The 17,230-nt window shown below is 46.0% G+C and overlaps 1 protein-coding gene across 2 annotated transcripts in view; it reads left to right on the forward strand.

The window, feature by feature from the left end:
* CAMSAP2 (calmodulin regulated spectrin associated protein family member 2) overlaps positions 1–17,230 on the forward strand; it is a 103,267-nt gene that overhangs the window by 8,444 nt on the left and 77,593 nt on the right. For both annotated transcript variants that reach the window (XM_059943141.1, XM_059943151.1), the window contains exon 2: positions 10,462–10,721. In XM_059943141.1, the coding sequence (XP_059799124.1) occupies positions 10,462–10,721 (260 nt within the window). The remainder of the gene's footprint in view (positions 1–10,461; positions 10,722–17,230) is intronic.

The following is a 17,230-nucleotide window of genomic DNA, read 5'->3' on the forward strand; positions in this document are numbered from 1 at the left end:
TACCTCCATTTTTTTTTAACAGATTTTAGAGGTGTTGATTATAAGTTCTTGAAATTTTACTTTTGACACTTAACATTTTTTGAAGAGGTGAGACAGGCACCGATTCAAAAGTCCAGAGGTATAAAAGGCTAGGTCTAGTGGAAAGTCTCCTTCCCTCCTGGACCCTGAGCCACTCAGTTTGTGTTTTAAACTTGGTAATGTTGTTGGAAGACTGTTTCTCAAAAGATCTCTGGGAGTGCACTTACAAATGGTTGAAATGGCGACTTTAATGTTAGGTGTATTTGACCACAGCGAGGAAAAAGATGTCTTGGGTACAGAGCAGAGAATGCACTGGAGGGAGACGAAGGGTTGTGAAGGGGGAGCAGGTAGGAGGTTGTTCTGGCCCAGGTGAGAGGTGGCAGCGGCTTGAAGGCGGATGGATACGGAAGGAAGTGGACGCGCGTCAAAGGTAAGACTTGGTGGTCGGCTGGACACGGCGAAGGAGAGATGGTATTGTGGGGCGTGGGAAGACCGACTTTCCTTGCTGAGGCACAGATCGGTGGGAGAGGGCCAGGTTGTGTGTGCGAGGGAAAGAGGGCGGGAGAGAGCAGTGCCGCGACGGGGGTGTGTGCGTTGGGCCCTGGAAGAGCCCCGCGTGGGGCCCAGAAGATCTCGGGGATGAGAGGCGAGGTGGTGATGGAGATACGCAGGGTGGGTAAGTGCCAGTCACCCCGCGGGAGAGTGTGGGGAGGCCCCCAGGACAGGAGAGCCGCAGAGAGTGACCAGAGGGGAAGCGAGGAAGCGGGACAGGAGGCCCAGCCTGGGGGGTGAAGGCGCGGCCGGAGGCGCCTGGGATTTCGCAGCTCGGAGGCGGAAGGTGTGCAGGGGAAGCGGGGGAGGAAAGCGAGCCGGGCGGCCGGGGACGTGTGTTCGCCGCGGCACGGAAAGCGCACCTGGGTCGGCGGAGGGCAGGCGGTGGGGGGCAGGCTTCTCCCGCGCCCCGCCCCCTCTCACGTCCTGTCCCACGGCACCCAGGGCTCCTCAGAGAAACTTCTCCTGCCTCCTCCTTCCTCTTGAAGCAAACGAAGCCGTGTGACGATGGCAAATCTCAAACACCTGCGATGACAGCGAACTTCGCGTCTGACCTCCACGGCCAGCGGCTCACCGCCTCCCCCCCCCCCCCCGCCCCCACCCGCCCCGCCGGTTATTTAAAGCAAGTCCCGGACATCGTGTCATTGCATCTATAAACATACTAGTGTCTCCGGCAGCCGGGCGCTCCCTTTTTATTTTTTTAATTTTTGTTTGTTTATTGTTTAAGATTTTTTGATGTGGACCGTTTTTTAAGTTTTTATTGAGTTTGTTACAGTGTTGCTTCAGTTTTATGTTTTGGTCTTTTTTTTGGCCCGGAGGCATGTGGGATCTTATAGCTCCCCAGCCAGGAATCGAACCCGCACTCCCTGCATTGGAAGGTGAAGTCTTAATCACTGGACCACCAGGGAAGTCCCCAGGCGCTCCCTTTTTAAACTTTACCGTGGTCCTGCCGTCATCACACAGCTCCACATCACCAGTCATCTTTTTGTTTCCACTTTTCTGTTTTACAGTTCATTTGTTCTGGTCAGTATCAAATAGGGACCATCCTTTGCAATTTGGTATGTCTCTCTAAGTTTTTAAAATATATAGGCTCCCCCTCCATCTAATTTTGTTTTCCTTACAGTTTACTTACTGGAGAAACCATAGTATTTGTCCTGTCGTTTCCCACGGCCTGGATCGCCACGGTATTGTTTAACAGGTTTCTTTTTGTTCCCTGTATTTCTTATACATTGACAGTTAAATATAGAGAATTGTACAGATTCAAGTTTGATTTTTTTTTTATTTTTTGCATACTCCATAGGTTTGTGTACTTCCACCAGGAGGCACTTAATGTCTCGTTATTTCTCTTTGTGTCATGACTTCTTTGTTTGTTAGTGGGAATTCTCTTCCCTGTATTAAATGTCTGGGTGTCCTGGGGGAGAAATTTCCACAACAAACTCTCAGGCACCTACCCTGGAGGTCACGGAGCAGGAAGACTCACAGACCAAATCAGAGTGCTTAAATCACATGGATTGTTAAATCAGTTTACAGGGAGAAGCGAGGGGAAGGAAAGAGGGGGGGGGTGAATTAACACACCCTCCCCGAATCCTGCAGCACACCACGCCTCGTTCTTTGTCTGTCTCTTTCTGCTCCATCAGCCTTGCCCACAGATGGTACGGTCACAACAACCAGCGCTGAGGTTTGAACGAGGAGGCCCACAGTGACACAAGGCCGCACACTTGCTCCACCAGAGACGCAGAGGACATGCATGCCTGCCACAGCTGTGGCTTGTCGGGAAGCCTGATGAATAGCCTCGGGTCTTGTGCGCCTTGGGCAGAGCACACGTAGGCCAGAATGTGTGTCACTGATGGGTGGCCCAGTTAAGCATTCATGAATTTTAAGTGTTCATGTATATTTAGTGTTCATTGCCTATTGTTTGTTTAGTCTCATGTATATTTAATATATCATGAATATTTATTGCCTGGTGTATCTTGTGTATCATGAATAGTTAGCACCTTGGGACCTCATGAATATTAGGTATCTTTTGCTTTTTCCATTCCTTACTATGTTTAACATACATATGCTGCTAATCACTTACCTTTATTTGATACATTCTTTGAGTTCTGTCCATGATTAACAACTTTTTGCTTACTAGTACTTATCTATACTTCAAATATCTTAAAAGGTTTCACATCTATTTTACAAACTTATGCATCTTTTATAACAGAATTGAATAGCCTCGGAAGTAAAAGTACATTTTCTGAGGTACAGGAAAGGCAGGATAACTGTTCTGTTCTTTCCCTTTACTGGGGGGAAATTGGACCAAACTGAATGGATCGCTGGCCCCAAGAATCTGGAAGGGAGTAAAGAATAGGGAGAAAGAGCATTTGAACAGTGGTGACGAGAGTGTGCCAAGGCTTTGCAGGGGAAGCGAGCGTGCATGGTTCCAGGAACCGAGTGGGCCGGCAGGGGCAGGGTCACGTCTTTCTTGTAGGTCAGAGGAAGGCTTTGAGTCCTTAAAGAAGCAGAAGTCATTGAAGACCCTGAGGTTTGGCAGGGTGTGTGACATGCTCAAGTTTGCTTACGGGAAATAAGCAGATTCTGGCTCCAGTAGAGAATGGTTTGGAGTGGGGACAGGTGTGAACATTGCAAAGACAAGTGTAGGAGTAATGCAGTAGTGCAGATGCAGAGTTCCGAGAGCCAGGACCAGGAGGTGTGAGCTGAGATTGCGAGAAGGGGAGGGTTGGGCTGGATTTGGTGATGGATTTGGTCTGGGGCTTGAGGGACGCCTAGATGCCGCTGTACTTCTGTGATGCAGGGAACACCGGGAATGATTACGCTTGGGGAGAAGATTGATTTGGGGCATTTTGAGGTTTCATGACTCTCTTCAGCGTAATTTCAAATGTATAAGAATAGTACAAGGAACTCCTGCATACCCTTTCCCCAGGGTTACCAGTTGTTAACCTTTTGTCCCATTTGCGTTATGATTCTCTCCCTTTCCCTTCCCCCACATAAATCTGTGTGTGTCTGTATATACATACACACACACGTAATGTTTTCTGAACTGTCTGAGAAAGAATTAGAGACATTGTACCCTCTACCCCTAAATACTTCAGGCTCTCTCCTAAGATGAACGATAAGTCTCAGATGATCTCAGTAAAATTATAAAAATAAGGAAATTTAACTTCGACACCGTATTATCTAATCCACATCCCCTATTCAGATTTGCCATTGTCTTAATGTCCTGTGTTGCTGCTTTTTTTTTCCCATTCCAAGATGCAGTCCAGGATTGTGCATCACGTTTAGTAGACTTGTCTCGGTTGGCTCCTTAACCTGGAACGGCGTTTCAGTCTGTCTCTGTCTTCCGTGATACTGACATTGTGAAGCCTCAGCACCCCAGCTGCTTGCTGAGCTGCGTGGCAGGCCCCTGCCCTGGGCACTGTCTTTGCCCTGTGCCCCTGGCACAAGCAGGCGGTTCCCTGCAGGCACCAACTGGGCCACCTCCTGCCTCGTGGTCCTCTGCCCTCTCTGGAATGCTGGGCCCTCATTCCGCCCCTGGGCTCCATGACTGGGACGATGGTCAGATTCTGGTGTGGCTGCGGGCAGTGTCCCAGCAAGAATACCTAGACAGTCTGAAGGAACAGTACACAGACCCCTGCCCCAGACAAGAGGTGATGGAGACCCAGGAACCGGAGACGTTTCCCGACCCCCTCCTCCTCCTGTCCCCTGGTGCCACCCCATCTTCTTTGGCTTTCTTCCTTCTTGTCCTTTGACCACCTACTCTCTACTCTCCCTCCTTCCCTCCCTGCTCGCCTCCAGCTGACCCGCCCTCGCACCCGCTCTCATCCCTGCCACCTCCATCACCTGTCTCTCCAGCAGCAGGTGTGCTTTGTTGCCCCCTGCCTGGCAGCGTGCCTGCGTTCCTCGGGGGGCTTGGGCGGGGATGCCCAGGAGGCACCAGAGATGAACCACTGGGCAGCGAGGCAGCCCCAGAGGAGGAGTGTCTAGCCAGAGCACAGTTTCCTTACCCTCTGTTCCTCCCAGGGTCAGCTTGACGTCCTCCCTCACACGCCGAGATGCCAGGGAGGTGGGGGCAGGAGGTAGGAAATGCCAGTTCTCAGTAGCCCCCAAATGTCTGAGCCTGCAGGGTCGATTTGTTCCCTTTATTAAAATGTGTTTTTATCTTGTGACAACAGTAGGCCAGTTATTTTATAGAATGTCCCTCATTTGCATCTGTCTAACGTGTCTTCTTGATGGATTCGAGTTATACAAACTTGGCGGGACGACCGCAGAAGAGGTGCTGTGTTTTCAGTGGGTTGTGTCAGGGGCACACGATGTACGTTCAGTTGGTGATGCAGACTTTGATCACTTGATTGAGGCGGTATCTGCCACTTCTCTCCGCTACAAAGTTATTATTTTCCATCTTTAATTAAGAAGCAATTTGTGGGGAGATCATTTGGAATACCCTGTTCATCAAACCCACCAATTTAGCATCCAAAATGATTCTTGCTTGAATCAGTTGTTATCCCATTTATTTTATCCCATTTTTAGTTGGTATTCTACTACAAGGAAGAGTTTTCCCTTTTTTTCTTTCACATACGTATTCATTTATTTGTTTACATCAGGGTGGACATTCTTGTTTTATTCAGTGGGTTATAATCTTTTATTGTATTTATTTATTTTGATGTTCAGATTGTCTCAGATTTGGTCAACGGGATCTCCTTCCGGCTGAATCCTGTGACCTTTTGACATGGTCCCATCATTTGTTAGCTTTTCCTTATTTTCCTTACACGCGTGCGCGCGTGTGCGCGCGCACGCGCACACACACACACACACACACACACACACACACACGTTCTTAGCTGATCTTGCAGTTTTCCTGCTCCAGCCCGGGAGGAAACAGCCATTTCTGGAGGAGTCCTGGTTCATTTTAATGGGAGGCGTATTAGAAACTGAGATATAGGTGCGAGGCTTACTGCCGCTGGGATTTAGCAGACAGAGCTAGGAAACACGCACGTGCAGATGTGACACGCAGCTACAGCTGCTTCTCCCTCTGTCACAGGTACACGTCAGACACCATGTGTTCATACTGACACTTCCTGTCTCAGTCCAGCTCCGCAGAGCTCGCTCTGATTCCCCCCTTTCCATGTTTCTTACTGCCCTTGTCTCTGAGAAACCGGGCTCTGGTTTTGGGTTTGGGGTTTCTTTGCGACGAGAAGGGTTGTGAGGATCTGCAGCTCAGGAAAGGTCCCTGCGTCTCTCAGGGCAGCGAGAGGAGTGGAGGAGGTGACTTCAGCATGTCCTGGGTGCGTGGAGGGCACAGGGGCGCTAACCTCACTGGTGTCTTCTTTGAAGGGCGGGCTCAGTTTAGGTACTTTACCTTGTACATGCTTAAATATTTGAGTGCCTGCTGTGTTCCAGGCACTGTTCTAGGTGCTGTGACAGAGGACAGCAAAGTATCCTGCTCTCCTCGAGGCTGCGCCATAGCGGGAGGGGGTAGAAATAAGCAAACCTCAATATTACGGGATAGTAGTAATTGAAACAGGATGACTGCTTGGGGTCAGGGAAGGTGTATCTGGGAGATGACCGCTGACTGAGCTCCCGATGGGAAGAGCCGACCGCAGGAGGAGGATGAGGGGCAGGGGAGCAGCTGGTGCCCAGGCCCCGAGGGACAGACGTGGCACCCTGTAGTGTCTGCGGTGTGGTGGGCCCAGAGGTGGAGGAACTTGAAGGCAAGAGCAGCCACGGCTGCACACCTGTGCCGGCTGGGGAGCCTGAACTCAGGACAGACAATTCCTGCACTCACGGTCCCGGGTCAGGTAAGACACAGCTTTTAAATCCAAAGCCCCAGTTCTCCCCACTCTGTCATGCTGCCTCCTGATGGTAGTGAATGTAGGTTAACTGAGAAAGGTTTGGTTTTGAGAGGGATACTATTGCAGAAGTAAAGAGTGGCCTAGGGGAAAACTCTCAGGTTTTTCAAAGCAGGTACAAGGAGTAAATTAGGATTACTAGTACAGAATCTGGGAGTTGAGGGGAAATTTGAAATCTGGGAGTCCCTTTAGGACAAGACTAATGACTAAAATTTTAAAAAAAATAATAACATTTTCATTCATAAATATTTATTTCATGCTCGCCATGTATCAGGCACTAAGATGCTACGGTTTGTATTATGGGGAATAATTATGGCCCTTGCCCTCTGGTCATGTAGGAGGTACTCTTTTTTTTTTTTTTTTTTTTTAATTAATCTTTATTGGAGTATAGTTGCTTTACAACGTTGTGTTAGTTTCTCCTCTACAGCAAAGTGAATCAGCTATACGTATACATATATCCCCTCTTTTTTGGATTTCTGTGAGGTACTCATTTTAATACATCCTTGTCAACAGTGGGTTTAAAAATTATTTGCCATTTTGATAGGCAAAGTCTCGTAACTTTCTTTGATTACTGGTACTATGATTTTTAAAAAAAATGTTAACTGACCATTTTTTTGTGTCTTTCGGTTAATTTAGAGTTCCAGGTGTAGGGCTTACTTTTACTTGGAGTTTTTGAAACTCACAAATTCTGTCTTAGTAATTGCCTTAGACGTAATTTTTAGATTTGGAAAATAAGGCAGTGTTCCCATGGTTGAGTGGTGATATTTCTCAATTGCATTCCCCTTGTACCCCCTGACCGTTCACTGTTTTAAGGAAATCTGTGTCATTTGCTGGTGTACGGATGCAACTAGTACTAACTCAGCTTTATAGAAAAGTGCCTTGAGCAAGACTGTTTCTGTGCCCTCTGCCTGTGCCCAAGCATTTCAGGTGATTGTTAATTTCAAAGCTTAGCCCTCGTCAGGATTTATAATAACATGAGTAAGGTAGGTTCTTGCTTAAGTCCTGGTGCACAAGAAGAACTTGTCTCTTACCCTTTGCAATTCTGGGAGTGGAGTTTCAGTTTCCTGAAGTATTAATTTCTTACCTTCTTGTACTCTGGAGGTGAGGGGGAGGGTGAAACCTCTTATCTTTGATTTTGCCTGTTTATTTTCTAATATGTGGTTTCAGTTCATTTGTTTTAAAAATGTGATACAGCTCCAAACTGTTTTTTAAAAAATGATAGTCTTGTACTGTTGGCAAAATGATGGACATTTTCGAAGTCTTAGTTCTTGAAGACTTGTTCTTAAAGTGACCTACTTTACAATACTCAGTATGCAGTTCTGCATTCTTTTGGGGTGGAATAATCTGTTTTTGTCATATTCTTGAAACATTCTTTGCCTTGCTGTGAATCCCTTCCCTTTTCCTTGCATTGAGATCTTTTTTGAAACTTACGCTTTCATCACTTAGATTTGTGGGTTTCTCATAATAAAATGAAAATAGCCCCTAAGCTATAGGTTTTCCACCTTCCAGCTTGGTGATCCTGGCAAACCATTGTTATTTTTGAATCTGCTTAGCTACAGGGTTTAGAGCTAAGACTCTGCATTTATCAGCTATGTGTCCTTGGGCAAGATAACCTTTCTTGAGTTCCTTATCTGTAAAATAGGGGCAAGAGGGTTGTTAGTATTGAACAACAGAATGCATGTTTGTGACAGTGCCTGCACATAAAGGCCCTTATTAAGTATTATACATTCCTAATATTTTTCTGTGTATTGTCTGATTTGACAGTTCCACCAAGTTGTAATAAAGATCATGTGTGAGAATGGATGTAAAAGCCGTAAATAAATGTAAGCGGATGTACAGGTGTGGTGAAGTTTGTCATCCTGATAATGAGCAGTCACTTTTCTTTGCACAGCTAATGTTTAGGTACCAAGTCACCTGCATTAGCCACGTTTTATTGTTATGGGGGAAAAAATCTATTATGTATACATTTTATAATAATTATCTTAAAATCAAATAATTTCCCTTTCAAATTTGCTCTACGAGTAGCTTCCATTTAGCTCCTGTGATACTAAAAGTTAAGTGAGCGCCAGCGCCGTGTTCTGTAGATTACAACGGAGCTCATGTATCACGCTGAGGCAGCTCCTAAGTTTAAGGCTGGCTCACTACTGATTAATGCAGCTATGAAGGAAGGAAAGTGTTTTCAATTATTAAATGAGGATGATATTTTTAGATGTCTCCAAAATCCCAAATTGGTACATCTACTCTTGACCTCTTTGCAGAGTCCTGTATTCCCAGCTGCTTTTTGGATATTTCCACTTGGATATTTTTGCTATTGTTTCAAACTCAGCATATGTAAAACTAAGTTTATTATCTTGCTTCTGGAGTTGATGCTTCCTCTGATTTTCTTTTCTCTTTTTTTTAATTTTTATTTTTTTCATTTTAAATGTATTTATTTATTTTTGGCTGCGTTGGGTCTTTGTTGCTGCGTGTGGGCTTTCTCTAGTTGCGGCGAGCGGGGGCTACTGTTCGTTGCGGTGTGCGGGCTTCTCATTGCGGTGGCTTCTCTTGTTGTGGAGCACGGGCTCTAGGTGTGCGGGCTTCAGTAGTTGTGGCACAGAGGCTCAGTAGGTGTGGCTTGCAGGCTCTAGAGCGCAGGCTCAGTAGTTGTGGTGCACGGGTTTATTTGCTCCGCGGCATGTGGGATCTTCCCGGACCAGGGCTCGAACCCGTGTCCCCTGCATTGGCAGGCGGATTCTTAACCACTGCGCCACCAGGGAAGCCCCTTGATCATTTATTGCTTAGTATTGTCTCCAGTTTCTGAATTGCTTTGCTTTACCTGTCTGTCTAGATTATTTGTAGACTACTGGCTCCTTGAGGGTAAGGATTATTTCTAAATCCTTGAATTCCCCAGAACCATACTCATATGTAAAGTGAACGTGCGATCATTATGATACTATTATTTGATGAAAATATTTTTCTAAATGATAGGACTTGTCAAAAACTGTAAGGTAAAACTGCTGCGGAGTATATTAATGCTTGCGAATACGCCTTTTGGAAGGCCGACGTTGCTGAGCGCGGTGGCGTCACCGAGCTCGTGCTAGAGCTGCCTGTTCAGGAGGCTCCTCAAATCCGCGATGGGCGGCGCGTGGCCCCGAACCCTCGTTCCCCGGAGAAGGCAGGCGGGGGCCTGGCTGGTGTCGGGCCAGAGCTGCCAGGTTCTGTGGCTGTGGCTCTACGCCGGCTTCCTGCTCAGATGCCCGCCTTTCCTCGTGGGGGACGACGGCCGTCCTTGCCTGGCGTTCTTCCCGGGGGACGGCCTGGCCGCCAGAGAGAAACGCAGAGACCGTCCCGTCGCCCAGCTGCCCTGTCTGTCTCCCCCGAAGGGAGCGGCTGGGTGCCCAGGAAGGCTTTTTGGGGTGCGGTGGGGGGTCGGTGGGAAGGCGGAGGAAACAGGGCTTCCTGGTGCTGCGGGCTTGTAAGGGTGGTTCTCCGTGAACCGCGGCGGTAGCTGCCCCTCAGCAGCCGCCGCAGGCCAGCGGGAAGGGAGAGGCCAGGCGGGAGGCAGAGGGACGGCCCGCGGCGGGCGGGTTCTGCCTGGCAGCGGCGAGCTGGGCAGCTGTGGGCAAAGGATTCTATTCTCCCAGGCGTCGAGGCCTGGCGGTCCCCGGAAAGAGCTGTTATCGTGCGTTTCCTGGTTGACCGCTCGAACGTGAGCGGATTCGCTGGAATGGGCTTTTCGGAGCCTTGTGGCTCGCTCTCCGTGTTCGAGCGTGCACGTGGGGGTACCTTCCGCAGACTCGCTGGCCAGAAGACGTCTCTCCTTGATCGCTTGCTACTCGCTTTTTAGCATATACGCGGAACCGTTATCTTCTGTAAAGGCAAATTCTATCTCTTTCTCGTTCCAGATTACCTGCCAAGGTCGAATAAATCATCTTTTCAGTTAAAGGGTTATTTGTCATTTTTAGAAGGAATCTTAACTTTTAAGACATGAATAATTATTAGATAAACTGTGTTTCTTTTATAGAAATCTTGTTAAGAAATTGTTTCCCCTTAATCTTTGTAGAAAATGTGCCAGAGGAGCTTGGAGAGCCGTTTTACACAGACCAGTACGACCAAGAGCACATCAAGCCGCCTGTTGTCAATTTGCTTCTCTCGGCCGAGCTGTACTGTCGCGCTGGGAGCCTCATCCTCAAGAGCGACGCTGCAAAACCCCTTTTGGGCCATGATGCTGTCATCCAGGCTTTAGCACAGAAAGGTCTTTATGTCACTGACCAAGAAAAACTGGTAACAGAACGCGATCTCCACAAGAAACCCATACAGATGGTGAGTCTTTATACACCCAAGATCATTTTGTTTCAAGTGTGTACATTTGTGAATTGTATTATAATACAGAGGGACATAGGTTTTACAATCGGATTGTCATCTCTGCCTAGAGTTTAAAAAATACCTTTTTTCTTACAAGCCTCATTTTCAGGTTAAGGAAGAGTTTTTAAAATTGAAGTATAGTTGATTTACAGTGTTATGTTTCAGGTGTATAGCAAAGTGAACAAATTAAGGAAGATTTTAATAAACTATTTTGGGATGTTTGGTGCTATTCTAATACCTGGGAGAAACAACTACATAATTTCCAACTAAACTAAAGTGATTTCTTTTTTGATTTAAAAACTTTTTTCCATCATAGAGACTGGAAGAGATGTAAAGTGCATCCTTTTATTCTCATGAGGAAAGAGATGGGATTTGTAAGTGTTCATTTACATGCTTGAATGACCTCTTGGTAAATGTCTGCATATCAGATATTTTAGTTTATTTAACAACTTGAATTCGTTCTTGTGGAAAACACACAATGAAGGGCTCTGCGCTGGCTTGGGACTAGCAGGCAGGCCTCTCTCATGATAGTCTCTGGAGACACAGAGATGCTCGAGTTCATCGTATGCTGCTTCCATCTGCGGTACTGCTTTAGCTCAGGTTTACAAAACCCTGGGCATCGTCGAGAATGGCATTAGAACAGTGGATTCGCACATTTAATTAAATCATGCTCTTGCATGAGACTGGTTGTCTTACTTCGGAGGAAGGAGAGAGATATACAAGAAGACTATATGAAATTTTGAAATTGAAGAATTTCAAAGAATGGACGAAAATTAGTTTACCAAATATAGTGCTGAAAGAGATGATTGACCCACTTTTGCTTCCTGCCTATTTTCCTTCTTAAAAAAAAACACTATTACTTTCAAGAAATGGAGAATAATGTCTCAAAAATTTAATGAATTTACTAATAGATTTATAATAGAATTATTAAGGAAAACTAAGAGTGTTTATTATCAGATGTGAGATTTTCACCTCTCACTGACGGCTTCAGGTCCACCTTGCGGGTTCTCCCTGATGGTTGTGCACCTGTCTCTGTGCACGTCATACACGTGAATGGCTTGCCAGCACCAGGGCTGAGCAGGTTCTACTCAGGTGTCCCCAAAGGTGCTCACCGCCACCTCTCTACAGTCGCTGCGCTGCGGGACGCTCCTGCTCTGATTATTTTTACTTCCACGGTTCAGGCCAAATGGATGGTTATAAAGCACGTCCGCGACGTTGAGTCTCTGTGTTTGCTCAGTACCCGTTCTTTCAGGTAGCAAAGATACACGTCACATGACCTGGTCCTTCTAGCGTTAGAGGAGGTTATCTATTTTAGATCCTCTTTAATAAGAGTGAAACAAACTTACCACATTTTCTTCATCATTTTTCCTAGTGCAGCTTGTGCGTGTGAAGATACAGGTTTGGTAGACGACTAATCGCGTTCCTGTCAGGTTTCTTTCACTCTGTATCGATCCTGCTGTTAAATCTGACTCCAGTAGAGGAGGTTTAAGGAACGTGATGTAAATGATACGGCCCCTGGTTCTCTGGGTCTGGCTTCTGTCTGTGGGCATCAGGCACTCACGCTTGACTACATCACCTTCACCCTTGCAGTGTCGCACCTACTGATCTGTGTTTTAATTGTATACTTTTCAGTTTTTCTTACAGTTTGATTTAAAGTTTTCCAGTTGCTGTGAAATTTTGATTGACGATGCTGTAGTATAACTATTTTCCAAGACCTATGTGGGAAAATTTCTCAGAGTACTGGTAAAAGCTTTGTTTCCTGAGAAACTGTTTGGTCTGCTTTTAGAGTACGAAGAATCAGTTTCCTGCCTTGTCCTGCTCTTTGAGAAGTATAATGAAAACTGGTATGTTTAACTGTACTGAATATATTGACCCCTACCACCCTTCCCACCTCTAAATTATCTTGGCATGTTTGAGATCTTTTATTTCTGTATGCTGCCTCACAGCCTTTTGGGGGAAAGAAATGTGTGGTGGTAGCGGAAATATCATTCTAAGGCAAGTTTGACTAACCAGATTTTATTAACTTGGGGTGGGTGGGGATTGCAAGCAATGCCTTTTTTTTAAAATGAGAACACCCGTTGGAGAGCATATGCTTTCTGTCACAGTGCTTTTAAAGACAGATTTTGAGAGTATAGCCTTTAAAATGTTTTCTTCTATATTTATATCCATGGGCAAGTGTTTTCAGGCATTATATTTCAAAGCCAGTTAATAGTTATGATGTAGTAAAGTTTATTCAGCACCTAATCCTTATCTGTCAGATTGCTAGAAGGGGTTGTAGTTGTGGTCTGCCTGATGGCTGTCACACATATGTGAGTAAAGGACAGATGTGAACCAGGCACAGTTGCAGGGCTGGAAGCACAGGCTCTGAGAGCTGACACTAACACGTGAGTCAGGGTTAAACGTACGGTGAGTTGTGTGCGTTGAAACCACAGGGGAGCGCCTTCAACCAGAAGTGTGTTCTGGCCCAGATAGGTTAGCTATCAGATTATTTGTCAGCACAAATACTGGTATGTAGGATGGCGTGAAAATTGAGGGACTTGTACAGCAAGTGGAGCCAGATGTTAAGAATGATAGCTTTTGAACTTTCCTCCACAGCAAAACAAAGTTGCACGTGGATCGTGTTCGGTGTCATCAGGTTGGGCTGGGGGATTTGATCCATGTCATAAAATCTTTAATCCATAGAACTTTAGAGCCAGAAAGAGCATTAGAGATCAGGAACCAGTGTGTAGTAGAAAACTTCCCAGTCAGGAGGAGCCTGGGGGACACGAGTCTGTGGCGACTTTGAACACAGACCCCCGGCCCCCAAGGCAGAGCTGCTAGCATAGAGCCTTTAGAAGAGGGGTCAGTACATGTATTTCCAAACAAGTGTTCAAGGTGATTTTGTATGATCAAGAATGTGATCTGGGAAATTTGATCTAATCCAGAGTCATTTCAAATATGTAAAACTTAGAATTTACAGAGGTTAAGTGATTTGCGTAGGGTAACACTGTTATTCAGTAGCAAAAGTAGAATTAGAATCGGAATGAGCTAAAACCGTGACTTTCTAATTTAGAGTGCTGTAATTTGAAGCAAATTTGAGCACTTAAATATTTGGACTCATACTATCTAAACTGTAGACTGCTTATGAATCAAACTCTTGGTTGTAAATCAGCTTTCCAGCCGTGTTTGTATATGTAGGAAATAAGAGTTGATATTTATAAAACCCCACTAAAGTAAATGTATATAGTATGTGTGATATGAAATAAGGAGATTGATTTTCATATTTGATTTATAAAATAACGTTTATTATTTAATCAGATCTTGTTTTGGAACAATCATCATCATATAACAAAAATTTTATTTTGAAGTGCTTTCTTTTAATGAGTAGCAAAAAGATTTAACGCTCTGCTTAATTAATGGAAATTAAAGTGGGCTGATAAATCATTTGATAAGTAAGGCATAAAATGTCCTCTCAGAGAACTGTCAGGATTGTTATAAGGGAAGTTTTTGGATATCCAGAAAACAGAAGCTAGAAAGTTAGCACGCATCCCTGCTGCTGTCCGTTGCACTGCTTTGTAGTAGTGGCAGGCCGGTGAAGCTGTGTTTAAAACACAGAAGGATGATGGAAATATTTGTTTACCCTCAAGAAGCACATTCCTGTAGGTAAAGAAGCGTTACTTTATTTTATTACGTTTTGTGGTCTGTGCATTCACCTGACCACTGACACCTCCACTTGAATGATGTGGGACTTAGAATCCAGTGAGGAAGAAGATTGGGAAAAATGCTACTTAGCATGAAATAAGTGCTCTAAGTATGAGTTTAAGCCATAGGCGTCGGGAACGTACAGATGGGCGTGATGATTTCTGCCGGGGGGGATGAGGAAAGGCTTCAGAGGATGAATGATTAATGGGGTTTCAGTGGTTGGGGAAAGGGGTGGGTGACAGAGGTGACTGGCCTGAAGGAATTCTTGACCCAAGTTTGAACTGAAAGCGTACGTGTCACTAATTACAGTGTTGCCTGTGTGGAGACATAAATGTGAGATGAGGCTAAAAAAGAGGGTGGGCTTCCTAGATGGTGAGGAGGCTACGAGCCGAAGCTGAGGGTCTGTAACATTTTTTGTGGTTACAGGATCGTGGAATAAGTTTTCATACTATTTTTCTGGGGTTTTTGGTGGTGGTAGTGGTGGTTTGTTGACTTTTTTTTTCCCAGCCTGCGTCAAGCAAACAAAACCCAGCAAAACACTGTGAAGCACTTTGGATGCTGATTTGCTTATATCCGGCTGTGTACATGTTCACGTAGCACCCCACCTGGGAGCCCTTTTGGTTTAGCTTACTCTGTGCCAGGCAGTGTGCTTCCAGCTTTCACCGCCCCGTCTCACATGATTTAAATCTTACAACAATCCTTAGAGGACAGTGTATGGTCCCCGCTCTCCGGATGAGGAAGCCGAGGCTCTGAGAACGCGGCCCCGGAGCCAGCGCAGGGAGGGGCGGAGGCAGGCGGGATTCAGGCCAGCTCTGCGGCGGCTGGCTGGCTGTAGTTTCGTCTTTGCCTGGATCAGGGAAGTCCTGGGGGGAAGTCCTGGGAGGTGGGCCGAGAGGAGCGGGTGGGAGGAGAGCGGGGCTGTAGGCGGGAGGGAGCAAGGCCGTGTGCCTCTGGAAGTCTGCGCGGCCCTCTGCCCTGGCTTCTGCGCCCGTAGCCTTGTGTGCGGGGCTGCGGACGGAGGGCGGGTGAAGCAGAGCTGTGATCAGGTCTTCCTGGGCGGTGGTTTAACACTGTGCATGGTGATCCCCCGGTTACCACCCATTCTGCTGGGCACACGGAAAGCGTGGGACGGACGAGCCGAGCTGGGGGGAGCATCGTGTAGTCCTTCTTCCTCCTCGTCCTCCTTCCCTCCCTCCCTGCCAACTGCCAACTGCCAACACACTGGTCCAGTCAGCAGCTGTTGTTGGGATTTCCTTGGCACCTCTGTCACTGAACTCAGGGTCCTGTACCCATGTAGGAGCTTTAAAAAATCTTTTCCCCATTGAAGAAGGTTAAAAATTGCACTTTAGAGGAAAAGGATTATATAAATGTAACATGAGAGCAGTGGTTGAGAAGGTACTTATTTCTAGTCACCCTTGTATAATAATGCCTTACAAACTTATGAGCAGAGCTCGTCTGTGAAAAATTATTTTAAATTCTCACAGCCATTGTTGAGCAGGGTTTTTTCTTCATGCCTAGCGCCGGGTCTTTCTGTTTCCCATGGATCATGTACCTAGTTTGGGCTCCATTAGTATTTCGAGGTAACATGTACGCCTCAGTTACAAATTCACATTATCTTTTGATATCTTACAACCGTGTTTATTGTGTTTGAGTTTATTTGTAACAGTTATTTAGAACTCCAAATTACTTTCTCATGGAAATAACTTGACAACTGGTGCTTATTCTACCAGATGATCTCACAGTAACCTTTATATTTATAATAAAACTGAAGTCAGTCAGGCCGTTTATTAATGTATTCAGTTTCGTTGCGGAGCTTCTGTCGTGTACTGTGTATTGCCTGCTGTGATGACAAAGAGTCCCTGTCCTTCAGTGGCTCACTTTCTACTGGAGATTACAGAAACATAAGCAAACTGTAGTACGCACGGTTCAGGAGTACAGAGGCACCAAGCTCGGTCCTACTCTTAGTCTGAGTCTTGAAGGCTCTGAAGGGGTTGCCAGGTGGGCACAGAAGCGCCCGTTGTAGGTGGTGCGTGAGTGCCAAGGGTGTGAGAGCCGTGTGCACCGTCACAGCTTTAGCCCAGGGTGCATGTCGGGGCCGATGAGAACCGAGGCCAGAGCGTTGGATGGGGACAGGGCACGGGTGAGCTTCGGTGTCCCCCAAGTGTCACTTCATCCTGGAAGTGATGGGGCTTTAAACCAGGGAGGAGGGCATCAGACTCGTGTTACAGTCACTCTGCTGTGGGAGAGACACCGCTGGAGGCCGTGGAATTGCAGGAGAAGCGTTTCTGAGGTGGAATTGAGATGATTTTTTTTTTTTTAAGCTGTCCCTACCCACCCCTACCCCCCTGGTAACCATAAGTTCCTTGTCTAAGTCTGTGAGTCTGTTTCTGTATTGTAAATAAGTTCATTTGTATCCTTTTTTTTTGGATTCCACATGTAAGTGATATCATATGGTGTTTGTCTTTCTCTGTCTGACTGACTTCACTTAGTGTGATAATCTTCAGGTCCATCCCTGTTGCTGCAAATGGCATTATTTCATTCTTTTTAATGGCTGAGTAATATTCCATTGTATATATGTACCACGTCTTCTTTATCCATTTCTCTGTTGATAGACACTTAGGTTGCTTCCATGTCTTGGCGATTGTAAACAGTGCTGCAGTGAACATCGGGGCGCATGTATCCTTTTGAACCAAGTTTTTCTCCAGATATATGCCCATGAGTGGGATTGCTGGGTCATGTGGTAATTCTATTTTTAGTTTTTTAAGGAACCTCCATAATGTTCTCCA

The sequence above is a fragment of the Balaenoptera ricei genome, chromosome 1, assembly GCF_028023285.1.
Source record: "Balaenoptera ricei isolate mBalRic1 chromosome 1, mBalRic1.hap2, whole genome shotgun sequence".
Taxonomy (NCBI): Eukaryota; Metazoa; Chordata; class Mammalia; order Artiodactyla; family Balaenopteridae; genus Balaenoptera; species Balaenoptera ricei.